We start from the raw sequence: 14772 nt of genomic DNA on the forward strand, positions 1-14772 counted from the left end.
GTTGTTTTAAAAGAAACCAACTTCAGACTACTCAAACTGAGAACTCATGCTGATGAATCTATAAACAAAACACTTCATGTGGTTGTCTTCTAACTGAAAAAAAAGTTCTGTCATTTTTCTGCAAATATATACGTGTTCCAGGAGGGATGGTTGTATAAATAGTAATTTTGCAAGTTGCATTGGCAACAGTGTGAATTACTTGACATTTCTGAACAAGATCCTGTTCCAGAGCTGCTTTGTTTCTAAGCCTTTATCTGTGTTTTGATGTGAGCCAATTGTTTCCCTTTTATTTGGAGAAGTTCTCTGCATGCTTCCTTTTAATTTTATCCTGTGTATTTTGAATATAAGAATAGTTCAGTATTGGCTCAAGTTATTTTCCATAATTAAGACTGTTTCCTTTGTTGAGTCTTTCTTCCTCTTTCAAGGCTGAACGAGTTCATGAATTGAATGAAGAAATTGGGAAACTACTGGCCAAAGTAGAACAGCTAGGAGCTGATGGAAATGTGGAAGAATCTCAAAAAGTAATGGATGAAGTGGAGAAGGCTCGGGTAAAGAAGAGAGAAGCTGAAGTGAGTTGATTATTTAAAGCTTGTGGGATAGAGAGACAAAATTTAGTCAGTAACTGTAGTGCAAGATGTCTTAGCTATAGGTGCTTCCTTAGCTTTATATAAAACGAAGGGATTTGCTTTGTGTATAGGAGAAGTTTCTGCATTAAAATACACTCCTGTGCTCCTAGAGTTACGCTTATTTCCTCTGGTGATGCGTTTAGCTGTACTGGCTGCTAACATCTCTTGTGTTTGTGGGGACTTAACCATCTTGTTGGGTCTCACAGCTCTTGCTGTGGTAACCCCCCTGTTGATTGTGATGGGCTGGGGTGTGACTCGCATGGGAGACCTTCCAGACCCTACTAAGTTTGTCTTCATTGAAAGATGGCTAATGGCTTCTGTATCAGGCAATTCTAAGCAATTGCTGTAATGTTAAGGTGGCAAACATCACTGGGAGCTGTTCCATATCGTGTCTCACCAAGGCACTTAAATTTGGAGAAAGAAACATTTATGGTTGTTTAATGGTACCAGAGGGGTTGCTGGTAGTCTCACCAGTCTGTGATCAGTGTTTGTAGGTAAATGTTGCAAGGATAACATGATGTTTAATTTGTGTCTAAAATATGTGTAGATTTCTTGTTTTTAAATTGGGTTCAGAATAAATATATGTAATGTTTCATAGTGTGGCAAAATATAGTAACTATAGTGTTAAGATATATTCATTGTGCTGTCTAGGATAGTAACTTCTCCTTATAAGTAGTATGATCTGAAATAAAGACAGTAATCACTCTACTTTGTTTAATTTGCAAAACCAATTACTAATATCCCCATTGTAATACATCTGTCTTCAAAGTAAGGAACCTGCAGTGTGTCTTAGTAAGACAGTTAATTCACACCATGAATCGGCATCTACTGATTGGCTTTGAGTTATGTTATCAAAAGTAATATACTTGTTTGGAAAACTATATTTCTATGAATTGAAAAGAAAAAGTTAACTTTTTTATTTTCTAGGAAGTGTACAGGAATTCTATGCCTGCCTCTAGCTTTCAACAGCAGAAGCTACGTGTTTGTGAAGTGTGTTCAGCTTATCTTGGTCTTCATGACAATGACCGACGTCTTGCTGACCACTTTGGAGGAAAACTACACTTAGGATTTATTGAAATAAGAGAGAAACTTGAGGAACTCAGGGTAAATCATTTCTCTGTTTTGTTTGTGCTCTTAATTACTTGTCGGACAATCTTAATGGAATCTCTGTGTCTGTGAATTCTTTCATGTTACCTTAAGATATTTCATTAGTCTGTAAACACCGAACGCAGTCGTTAAACACCAAACATGCTTACTAAATAGCAGTTATCTAAATAATTTGCTAAGATGGCCTCTTTTGCACTAGGTAGATTAAAATTGGCTCAAAGAATGCATCCTGGGAATGGAGAGTGCAGTTCCACTTGTACGCTTGAGAACTGAAACATTATTCTGAAACATGTTTAGCAGTCATAGAAGATAGGCAAATGAACTTTTCATTTAGCCAGTTTATTAGATTAATGTAATAATGAGGCTCTGAAAAGTACAGGAACATGTAGCAAATTTAAGGCAGTGGTGTTTCATTCCATTAAGAATAAAATAGAGCTATTGTTGATAGTTTTGCTTAGCTTTGGTACCAGTGAAAAAGATGTACATAAAGAGGAAATTGATAGCAATCTGCAGAAGTGTTTGAAGCACCTACAGTATGATGAAAGACCACAAACTCATTTTATCCAGTCATATAGATGAGATTTTAAGTTATTTGGAAGCTTTTAAGCTTGACTTGACAATAATTGAAGTGAGTTCAGACAACTTAAGGCTGTAGATATCCAGATCAAAATAGAAGAAGGTGTATGTCTTGAAGTGGGACTAACTTAAAGTAATTGTTATGGGAAGGCTGCATGTTCTCCATAGCTTTCAGTTTTGAAATCCAGTTGGAATATTTTTCTAAAGAAATCTACCTTGGACCAGAAATTGTGTATTTGAAGAAGGACTTACTGGAATTATATTCTAGACTTTTGGTATTCAAGTGTATGGACTTGGATGCTTACCCTATTTATGATCTTAATATGTTAATTATGGAGTTTAAGGCTCATTTAAGCATGTTACTATAGAAATTACTGAAGATGACTGCTAAATGAATTGAAACCCTAAAAGCAGAGATGTTACTGCTGAATTTGAGTAACTTACCTTGGGTTTCTTTGGATATTCCAGCTGTCTTGCATGGATACTGTTACTTAACCTTTGGAAAGCCCAACTCTTTCCCCTGACTATATTGGCAATGTAGGCTTCAAAATAAATTGCTGTAATTCAGACCTTAGATACCTAGAGGAGATCATGTGTGTTCCCTTTCGTCTCTCTGTGAAACTGTGCAAAGATTCACTTGAACATGAAACCTTGCTTGTAGTTAAATTGCTGATATTTTGCAAGGCAATATAGAAATAGTTTGACATAAAGAAGCTAATTAACTGAGTATTACAACATTTGGAGAAAAATATGCATGGATGATAATTTCACATTCCCAAAGCATCAATAAAATAATCTTTTGAAGTACTTCACTAACAAAAAAAGAAAACAATAATTATCCCCTCCTTCCTCAGAGCTCTCCTCAGAGATCTAATCAAGATGCTGCTGGGGCAATTCCACATCTCAGAAGAAGGTCTTTACAAAGAGTTGAATTTCTTGCATCATGTCCAGAAGGTGGCGAGACTTGGGTTTGGCCAGATCTCCAGTTGTGAGTTCCACATCTGAGGGCCCTCTACTGAGCGTGCCTTGTCCCCAGTAGTAGTGAGTTCAACCTGGGGGCTATTAGCTGAAACATCCTTTCTAATTACATGTATAATGTTCACAACTCAAACAGCTAGCCTCAAAACTAGATATCAGCCCAACCAAATCCTTTTAAGACCAAGAGTTTCTTTATTTCACAGCATAGCTGATGGAGTTAATAACATTCTTAACTCTTCCTGTTCCGATTACCTTTTGCCTTTCCCCAGTGGCCAAAATAGGATAGGATTGGCATGAAAGCTCTCACATTAAGGCATGACTTACTGTTCTGAATTCCCTTCATGAAAAACTTACATTTAAGTTTACGTCTTTCAGGTCTTGGTGTAACACCCATCTGTTTATAGCAGCTCTTCTGCGATAACCTGTGTTTCCTGAAAAAGATAAAATATACTGAGGAAGAGAGAGGGACTAATACTCAAAAGTGAATATTCATGAGGGAAGGAACTGAATATTAACTGTATAGATTGCTTTTGTAGTTTTTTACCTTCATTTGAAAAATATCGAATTGTAACTTAACCAGTGTATTCTGTTGCTTCTAGAGGATTGTGGCTGATAAACAAGAGAAACGAAATCAGGAGCGCCTGAAACGCAGAGAGGAGAGGGAAAGGGAAGAAAGGGAGAAACTAAGGAGGTAAGGATCTATTTCAGTTGCATCTACGTAGCGATCAATTTAAGTTAAATAGAAAAACTATGATGTTGTTCATGAACATTTGTTTTATAAAATCTGCAGAATCATGTTAGTTTCCCTTCCTTCAACACTTAGGAAGTGAATATAGTACTTAGCTCTTAAAACCTGAATTATTTTCATAGAAAACCTTTTCTTTAAAAAAAAAAAAAAGCAAATACTAGTAGTTTTTCCTACATATTTGAACAAATGCACTTGAAATGAGGTATTCTGACATGTGACGTATGATGCATAGATGTTAATTTTTTTCTTATTGGAAGTAGTTGAATGTATGACTAAGGAAAATAATTCCCTATTTTTCTATGAAATGGTTGCTTTCATGCTTTGTGGGGATAGGATTGAATGGCGTCTCAACTGCAGCTCTCTTGACATACTGGCTCCCGAGGCCAACATGGAAATGTTCAAATCTGTTTCAGACTAATAATGTCTCACAAGAAATAAAGGAGTACTGACTACTTAACTGTAATCTTTTGTTATTGAAGACGGGGTGTGAATTAAAAAGTGCAGTAGTATCCACGTCCCCGCTACCTCACAAAAAAAAAAGCCACAACAACCACCTACAACAAAAAAAAATCCAAGACAGTTGTTGAGGGGTTTTGTAATAAATAATAAATAAATGCTACGAAGATGTAATTGAAATGTCTTATTTGAGGTTAACATGCTAGTAAAATGAAGAAGCTCTGATAGTTTGACTTCAGATTACTAAACTGTACTTTATATTTTATATTAAGATTAGGAAAGTAAAATTAATTTACCATTTTCCTTTTGTTTCAGGTCCAGATCTCACAGCAAGCATACCAAAAGGTACTTAAGTCTGCAGACAAGGAATGCCGTCATTAATGCCAGCCTTTCACAAGCTGAAGTTTTCTACGTTTGTCTGGCCTTATTAAGACCTCTTTCTTTACAGACGAAACATTCTATTGCACAGCCATCTCTGTGTGCTTATACAGTATTTGGTATTATGCTCCTGACTTATTTATCCACGTATATCTATTTTGTGGCTATTACAATGCCATAAAATGTTGTATCCCTGGTAACACTTGGAACACAGAGTATTACTTCCTTCAAAACAGAAGCTCGTGTTCAGTACCCTTTAATTTACATCTGGAGTAGTAGTTCTCTTCTTAACCTGCAGTTGAAAGTCACCAATGAAGTGTTGTTGCAGGGTGATATAGAGAAAGAAAATCATGAATTTGTATAGTGTTTAGAACCTTCCAGACCCGTATTTACGGGGAAGCTTATAGTCCTCTGTTCTCAAAACACTGCAAGCTTCTGGCCAGATAATTCCCACCACTTCATCACAGACTTCTAAAACTTGGCCTGGTAAACACAAGATTTTAAGCATCATCTTTTCCTTTCTGTTGTCTGAATTGACTATGCTGTAAATACATGCATAGTCACAAACACTGAGAGACTGTTGGAGTCATATAGCACTTCTGACGTTGCTCTCCCCTCTTTGTTTGCCTGTGGTAAGACGAGGCAGTAGCTCTGAATACTGCAGACTGTTCTCTATACGGCTTATACAGTGCAGCATCCCAAGTCCTTTCTGTTTCTAGATCTAGGTCCCGAGACCGTCGCAGACATCGCTCTCGCTCAGCCTCCAGGGAACGGAAAAGAAGAACTCGCTCTAAATCCCGCGAGAAGCGCCATCGCCACAGGTCTCGCTCCAACAGCCGCAGCCGGAGTCGCAGCCATCATAGAAGCAGGCACAGCTCCAGGGAGAGGAGCCGAGAGCGCAGCTCCAAAAAGAGGTCAGTGTTGATCTGGAAATGGCTTTTCCTACATGCATAATCAGATTGGTTTTTTGTTTTTTTGTTTTTTTTTGCACTACATGAAGTTTACGTTCATCACTGAGTAATTTAAACTTGTTTTGAGGCTGTCACAGACTTCAGTTATGCTCTTTGCATATTTATGATTTAACATATAGTAGTGATTTTTTTTTTCTTTTTTTAATAGTAGGATTATGTATTACTTCTATTGTGGAGGAGTGATACAGGATATTGTTGTTAAGTTGAGAATCTTGATAGTTTTTTGCAGCGTAGGAAGTGAAATGATTGATCTCCATTTGAACTTAGGGATATGAGCAGTCTTCTTAACTTTCCTCTTGGGTTCTTGCTCCCAGTGGTGGAATGTATCTGTTGTGTGCTCTCCCAGATAATGGCAAGTTTAGATATATCCGAAAATGAACTTCTTGCATCAAATCTGAAGATAGCACTTTGCATGCAAAGTGCTTTGATCCCTTTCTTAAGGATTACTGTAAAGTCTGGGGCTGCTGCCTTTGTGTGACTCAGTTGCTGTCTGCTCCTGAGGGTTGCTGGCTTATTTTAGATGAGTGAGGTAAGCGTAATTTAGAAAAGAGTTGGAATTGCAAAGCAAGGCTTCTGGTAGAGAGGTCTGCTCATAACCTGGATTCCATTCAGGATTCCATTCCTCAGTGACTGAGGCAGAGATTTGAGAGCAATATGAAGAATAGGGTGCTGAGTCTTAAAACATTGACAGGCTGTCAGCATACAAGAAGAGAAGAGGTCCAGTTTGAAGTGTCAAAAACATGGATTTTAGAGTTCAAATTATTTTAATTTTATCACCAAGGATGATAAAACTATTGAGCGGTTGTTGAATGTGTTCACGTGTGCTCTTTCTCTTAAAGATGAGCTTTCTTCCTGGGTTAGATGATTCTAGTCACGCTGCTCAGCTAAGAGCATAGAAAGCAGAGTTGGGTTAAGTCTTCTGTTTTCTTCTCTTTGTGGCAAGTGAATAAAACCTGAGTGTTCAGCACTCTAGCTGATACTGTCAGTAGTGTCTGGTACTTAAAATTCTTCAGGGTGTTCTGTAGTGTCCTGAAGTCAATGCTTCAGAATCAGCAGTTTCTATGTTGATGTTAGCTTGTCATCAGTTATTCTCTAGAGCATGTCTTTTCAAGGCATTCACAATGACAGATTACCAGACTTCAAACTTGTAGTTTTTCAGTCTTGAAATAGAAATTTTCATTTGAATCAACGTGTTTGTTCACTCAGGTGAACCAATGCATAAAGTATATACTCAAATTGCTTTTGGTACTTCAGCCTTGAAGTCTAGCCTTGCAAGACTGAATTTCAGAGAAAGTTGATTGTTGTAAGATTCTCATCATAGTTGTTCAAACTCTCTAATTTGAGCAAATGATGCGTTACTTCTCTGCCAGCAGGCAGAGGATATGTAAGAACAAGGAAATAGCATGGAAATGTTCAACTGTTGGTGCTATCTTTGTAACACTAAACCTATCAGCTGCTATAGATGAATTGTAAGAACACAAAGTAATTTGAAGATGAAGTCATTGTCATTTTGCAAGATGCTATCAAAGGTTAAGTTCTTCAAGCTATGTTTTCTATGAATGAGGAAAAATACAGGATTTCTTGGTGCAGGATTTCAACTTTATGAACCTCAGTACTGGAAATACTTTCCTTGGTGCCAGTTTCTGCCGCAAATGAAAAAGACTGATCTATGTTGGAATAATCTTTGGCACAAATAAAAGCTTGGGACTATAGCTAACTTGGAAGAAAAAATGTTTTGCGATCATCTCTCTTAATTCTCTAATGAAACTGCATTTTTGCTCTTGAAGTATACAAGTTGTGATTACAAGAGACTAACTAATCTATACAGCTACAGACTTGCTTCTCTGGAACCAGGACACCTTTCTAAATAGGTCAGACTAGATACCTCCTTCTTAGAAGTGCTCTTCAAGCAATCAGATCTACTTTTTGTATGAATGTGGGAGAATTCTTCCTATTGAATACAATGCAACTATTGATTCTGGAATCCAAACTAAACCTGAACTTGAAGGTTAGGTTCAAACACATCGTGCTTCTTGTCTTCTAAGAACTCTTTTTCTAGTCAGGGGGAACTGCTCATTGTCAAATCCTCTTGTTTATAATTTTGTGAGGAATTTCTTAAAGTCCAGATACAAAGTACCTTTATTCAAATTCACCTTCCTTAATCTCAAAACATCTAGTCATCCAAAGGATTCTGGCCAAAAATACTTTGAAGAAGATACACTGCAGCATGTTACCAGCTTCAGGAAGGAGTCCTAGCCTTTTGTTTTTGAGAGGCATAAGCACATGAATTCAGATCTGAGGAATGTGATGCTTTTTGAAGCCTTTTCCAAAAGACCAGAGTGACATCAGTAACATTGGAGGACTGCTGAAATCTGTAGCAGTGGCAGCACGTGGTGCCATCAACTTTAAAGTCATTGAGGGAAATGTGGAGTTGTAATTTCTCTGTGGGAAGAGTGGCATTTTACACTAATATAAAGCCTTCCGTGTGATTTTTTTTTGGGGGGGGGGGGGGGGGGGGCTTGGCTGGAGTGTAGTAAAAGGCATAGTAGCATCATTGAAGTTTTTGCAAACTACTGAGTTCTGTTCTTAAAGCTATTTTTTTCTTGTTCTTTGGATGCTTTTGGATTTATTTTTTTTTTTCTTCTCAGGAATGCTGGGGAGGGGCTTTTTACAAAAACATGTAGTAACAGGACAATGGGAAATGGCTTAAACTGGAAAAGGTTAGATTTGGACTAGATATTAGGAAAAAATTCCTCACTGTGAGGGTGGGGAGACACTGGAACAGGTTGCCCAGGGAAGTTATGGACACCCTCTCCCTGGGGGCATTCAAGACCAGGCTGGATGGGACTTTGAGCAACCTGGTCTAGAGGGAGATGTCCCTGCCTATGCAGGGGGTTGGAACTAGATGATCTTAAGGGTCTCTTCCAACCCAAACCATTCTATGACCGTATCTAGTATGGCTTCAACATGTAAATGTGCTAGGCAGCTGAACTACTTACTAGATAAACTCTTCTCTGGAAGTCACGCTCCCATTTTGATAGGTATAACACCACATACAAGTATGCTGGGATTAGCATTTGTTGCAACCATAATTTACTTCCTTTGAATTTTTATGTCTGCTTTTCTTCAGAAAACATTTTCTGAAGAGCCTCTCACAAAAAATGAAGAGCTGCCACCTCTTAGATGCTTCTTCATTCTAAAAGCAGTGGGATGTTTGTGTGCTATTTGAGAAAATTTTACAAATGTAGAAATTTGTCTTGAGATAAATGTTTTCTTTAATCTGTATCATTCACCCTACAAATGTGGATAGATTTAAATCATGTAATAGCTAGAATTTCATTTCAAATTTATCATTGTAAGGAGCAGACTTCTGCATGGTAGGACGTGTCTGAAGTGCAGTAGAAATGTATCAAAAGATGGAAACCTGTTTGACAGTCACATGTGCCTGAGATAGTAGGAGCCCTACACCTCCCCAGGTGTGATTACAGGCTTACCAGGAGCAGGTCTAAATACAGTGCTATGTTTCTTAACTGTTAGCTGTAAGGTCCCACTAACTAAATGGATCATCATTCCTCTCCCTAGAAGCAAACTATAGGCATTTTGCTTTCTTGTTACAAAGAAATGCTAATGTTAGATGTTCTTATTCATACTCAGTGATAAGACCAATCAGGAAGCAGACTCAGGTGTGTGTGAACTGAGATGCCTGTGTCTGTGTGCTTGAGCTTGCTTGCAGGAGCTCTTGTGACAAAGGCTAATGTCCTTTGTGGACACAGTATGGTCAAGTAAAGTATCTGAAATCATACAATTGGATTCCTTTTCTCCTGCTTTTAGTTGACTGGATCAGATGTAAATCTTGTGACTCCCATTGCAGACTCATCTGACACACTTCTGTATGAAGATAGACAGTTCAGATATGATTGGTCACACTTCTTTGTTAGTTGGTAAAGGATTCTGGGTGATTAGCTTAGATGTCTATACTGCAGGCATCTAAAGCTGGGTGAGATAAATCCCACTCTCACCATTTAGGAAAATGTATTTTTAAAATATTCTTAAGATCCTGGTGGACAACAGAATATTATAGCCCTGTGCTTACTCTCCATGGTGGTGGGAGGTGCAGGCTTAGTTTTCTCATTTCCTGTCTTTTGAGGAAAGAGAAAGATGAGAGGAAAAGAGGAGGGGGGGGGAAATAAAGCAAACAACATAGACCTTGCACTTAGTCACCCCTTAGAAGTTTTGAAACCACAGCTACCCTGCTTTCTTAGATCTGATACCAGATTGCCAAAGCTACTTAGAATTTTTGTCCAGGGCTTCTTACAGTTTTTTTTACCTTGGACTTTATGTAGGTGTTTACAAACACTGCCCTCAAACCAGTATTATGTATTTATAACACAATTCATAGCTGGTGAGCGTGACAGTAGATGCTACCTGTGTGTCTTGTGAAGGTAGGGGGAGTTTATTGTGAAGTACCTACTTGATTGCTTGGGAAGTGATTGTTCCTGAGCAATTGAGGCAATACAATCTAACAGAGGTTCAAATTCTAAAGGCAATATCTTGTCCTTGAAAAAGATAGGAATGGTACCTGAGTTCTAAATCTTCTGGTAATAATATTGTTTGCTAATTGTTGTGAGCTTTCATATTGTTATGCTGTGACTTATTATTATTATTATTATTATTATTATTATTATTTAATCACTACAGTTAGTCTGAGACAGTTGGCTTAGGAGCATTTTTGTTTCTGCAGTTACTTGTGCAAAATCCTTGGGAACTGTGGTATTGATTACAATATTAACTTCTTATGTGATGCATAGTTTGGCTTCTTATTTCTCATGTACTTTGTGGTATAGGATTGTTGTCTGTGAGCTTCACCGTTTGCAAATACTGCATTTTGCAAAACACTGCGTGAAAGTAATCATTTTTAGCTTGAAAACTGAAACAAAAGGTAACTTCTCAGTAAACTCATAAAAGAAAGTTTAGTGCAAAAGTAACTGCAAAATTCTGTTTTGAAGGTTTGAGGTAACAACAGTAACACTTTTGGTGTAGAGAGAGCACAGTTTACTGTCCAGTATACTAGATATGTTGACTAAGGAATTAGTGACTAGCTTTATAGTGTATAACTGAGATTGTTCTGTGAAAGTATGAGTTTGATTTATTTATTTACAATTGCAAGGCATCTTGGAGAGAAAATACGTTTTTCAGTGATGAGTTTAGGTGCACCCTGCAAGGGAGGGCTATACCTAATCAAGTGTCTTCAATACAGGCAGCTCACTTAATTTTAAGCTGTGTGGAATGTTTAACAAAACAGTTCTTGCTTCTTTGTAAAGGTTTTGGAAATGCCTACAACTACAGCAAAAATATCTGTAGATAACACTGTGCTGATGTTCTAAAATCACTCAAGGAATGATTCTTCTAAAAACAAACACCCAACAGGTTGGAGCACAGGGTCCAGATGCGTTCTTTTCTTCGTTATGCAATAGGAGACAAAGTCCAGAATCAGTACAAGTTAATTTCTCTTCTTTTAACTAAATTCTCATTTTTAAACACAGTAATTTTTTAAAAAATTTGTAGCCTAGATGTGTGAGAGATGCTAGACAATTCTTCTCAAGCTAAAGGCAACATGACAAATTCTAGCAAAATGTGCTAATACAAGATTGAGAGTGAGGGTTGAAAATGAAAGATGCTGACCCTCTGAACTCAGTAATAAGTGTAGATGAAATTTTGTCTCTGTCAGTATTTGTATTTTGAAATTGAAAGGAGGGAAAGGAGGAAAGTGCAATGAACTCCGCTGTCATCTCATGCGTTTCTGTTCATGTAAATCTAATGTTGGGCTGGAATAAGGAGAAAATTCTAAGATCAAAATGCTGTTTGGGATTTATGAATTGGTGACTAACTAGAGTTCTCAAATGTACTGCACTTTCAGGTCCTCAAAAGAGAGATCTTCCCGGGACAAAGAACGCTCAAGAGATCGTGATAGAACATCACGCGATAAAGATAGAAGCCCGAGAGAGAGATCGCCGCGAGATTTCAAAGACAAGAAACGTTCTTATGAAAGTGCTAATGGCCGATCAGAAGACCCAAGGAGCTCAGAGGAGCGTGAAGCAGGGGAGATATAACTGGCTGTATATTCACCCGATTTCTAGCTTCCTATGGAGTTGCATACTATGGTTTAGTTTACAGTTGTTCAAAGGGACACCAGTGAGCAGTTTGAGATACTGATCCAACTAGGGTAGATGTACAGTATATAAAAATGGTTAAAACTAAGTCAGAATTAAACCCCATTGATTTAACGATGCCTAAAGCTGGGTCCTGGACTTCCACCAAGTTGTAAAACTTTTCTGAAAGATTTCTCTTTATTCAGGACAACAGTTTTATGTACAAAGACGCAGATCTCAATGTTTTTAATCTCCTTTCCAATACAAGTTAGTGAACAAATTACGTTGTACTACTTGCCTTGGGTGCTTCTGAACCTTTATAAATTCTCCAATTCTGCTCCACTCAAAACAGCAGCATTGAAAGGTTGTACTTCTTGGGAATTATTTTTTTTGTTTGCTTTTTTTGTAAGAGGGTGGGTGGATGGATATTAACTTTTATTCTAAAGTTATGTTCCCAGTGATTTTTTTGTTGTTGTTGTTGTTTGGGAACCTAGGAATTGATTACAGTGGGAGCGTTTAGACAGGAATGTGTGCTGGAGAAAGCTGAAATGTCTTTTTACAGTGCCTATTTAGACTTGGAAATTGAACAGCTGTTGCATTACATCTTTTTTTATTTCTACTTAAATTTTGAAATCAAAGCCAGTCCCGTATCTGTACCATTTGATTGGTATGTGTTCAATATATTTGTTTTTTTCCATAAGGACTCTTTCTGCTTTTTCTTGTGGGGTGTAAATGGCACATCTTTAATTGTATTAAAACAAACAAAAAACAGCTACAAACAGCGCAACAAACAAAACCTTAAGAACAAAAATAAAAAAAATAAAGAGGAAATCACACTGTCCAATAACGAGAATATATTGGTCTCTTAAGGTGATTCATGATCTAGCAGAAGCAGTCTTTCTTTCTAAGATCATTAGAGGTAAAACCGTGGAATTAAAATGATCGTGGCATAGCCACTAACTGCTTGATGACTTCATTTTCAAAAAGCAGGATTTATTCAGTCTGGAGCACAAGTCTTACGAGGAGCAGCTGAGGGAACTGGGATTGTTCAGTCTGGAGAAGAGGAGGCTCAGAGGAAGCCTTACAGTTCTCTACAGTGACCTGAAAGGAGGTTGTGGTGAGGTGGGTTGGGCTCTTTTCCCACATAACTAGGAGTAGGACTAGAGGGGATGGCCTCAGGTTGGCAGCAGGGAAGATTCAGGTTGGGTGTTAGGAAAAATGTTTCTGAAAGGATGGTCAGGCACCGGAATGGGCTGCCCTGGGAGGTGGTGGAGTCACCATCCCCTGTTGGTATTCAAGAAGTACTGAGGGAACTTCTAGTAGAACTAGATGATCTTGAAGGTCTTTTCCAACCTTGGTGATTCTATGATTCTGTGATTTAGGTATAAACTCTCTTTATACCTAAAGGACTCGGCTTTGGATTCTGTCAGACTGAAAGGGCTTTGGATCAAATGAATTACTCAGGCAGCTTCTACCTTCACACTGAAGAAATTAGAATTTAGTATATTCTCCTTGAGGTGGCACCACTGAGTTACATAACAGCAGCAACATTTGTAATATATTGGCATTTTCAGCTAGTTTAACAATATATGCCCTAATCAAAGGGCCTCTGGAGGCCAGCTAATCATAGCTATACAATGCAGCTATAAATTCACTGTGTGCACTTCCTCCTCAGAATCTTCTTCACTGTGATCAGAACACATAGGTCATAATTCTCAAGCAGTAGATGATTGTGCAGCATTTTGGTGGCATTGAGCTAGAGCAGGGCTTTTACATCTCTGCAAGGACTTGTATCCAACATAGTTCATACTCGACCACTGCATATTTGTGTCTTTTTAAGCTCCTGTAGAAACAGTATAATAACAATGGCTGCCTACTTACCACATTTTTATTCACTCACTTGAAATCTGAGTGTGAATTTCCTTCCTAGGAATGTTTTGTGACATCTTGTGTTGCCCAGCTGCATGATAAGTGTGAGTTACCAGTGTTCATCCCTCTGATAAACGTTTGCTAAAATCTGTTATCACACCATTATAATGGAGTTCTCACTGCTAGTGTGACAAAAGCAAAGTCATTTCTAAATGCATCTCGTATAGCAGAATTGCAGGTGAGTGGATTGCCAACTCCTGCAATAAAAACATTCCAGAAATATTGAGGACCTGTCTCCCCATGCAGACCAAAGATGCTGTGTTTAAGCAGGAAAGAAAAAAATCATACTGCAATTAAAAATACCACTCCTCACTACCAAGTTCTGGATAATATGCCACCGATTTTACAAATGCTTTTTTTTTTACTTGTTTATTTGTTTGTTTATTAAAGAAGGGTGTTTGGAGCTGAGCCTATCGTTATTTATAGGATCTCCTGGGGTGGGGAGCTTCATGATATTGAAGTGCCACACAAACATCAGGCAGATAAAAGGTAGGTCTCACCACTTGTTCTGATTGGCACGTGGAAATGTGCTTTCTCTTGGAAACGACTGAAGTGTGGTTCAGAATAGAACTGAGTTAAGGTGACTGATGGTTCCCTCTTCTGATGTAGTGGAACTGGAACATCTGTCAGTGAGACTGCTTTGTTAACTGCACCTGTGCAGATCATGGTTTAAAACCCTTCTGTGAGAACTGAGCTACCTTCATATCCAGGAAGGAGAAGCCCCGAGCTTTTTATTATTTCTCTATTCTGCTGGACATTTGAGGGGTGGTGTTGACTTACTTTAGTCTGGAAGATCAAAATGATTATGGAAGGGAACTACTACATCATGTAATTGAGAGTTTTGACAGCAGTAG

The 14772-nt window shown here is 38.0% G+C and overlaps 1 protein-coding gene across 2 annotated transcripts in view; it reads left to right on the plus strand.

Annotated features, from left to right (window-relative positions):
• LUC7L2 (LUC7 like 2, pre-mRNA splicing factor) overlaps positions 1-12689 on the plus strand; it is a 30571-nt gene extending 17882 nt beyond the window's left edge. For both annotated transcript variants that reach the window (XM_085225224.1, XM_010710121.4), the window contains exons 5-10: positions 426-569; positions 1554-1730; positions 3887-3978; positions 4807-4836; positions 5589-5783; positions 11758-12689. In XM_085225224.1, coding sequence (XP_085081350.1) covers positions 426-569; positions 1554-1730; positions 3887-3978; positions 4807-4836; positions 5589-5783; positions 11758-11950 — 831 coding nt within the window. In that variant the 3' untranslated portion in view covers positions 11951-12689. The remainder of the gene's footprint in view (positions 1-425; positions 570-1553; positions 1731-3886; positions 3979-4806; positions 4837-5588; positions 5784-11757) is intronic.
• The last annotated feature ends 2083 nt before the right edge of the window (positions 12690-14772 follow it).

This window comes from Meleagris gallopavo, chromosome 1, assembly GCF_905368555.1.
Source record: "Meleagris gallopavo chromosome 1, MGAL_WU_HG_1.1, whole genome shotgun sequence".
Classification (NCBI taxonomy): Eukaryota; Metazoa; Chordata; class Aves; order Galliformes; family Phasianidae; genus Meleagris; species Meleagris gallopavo.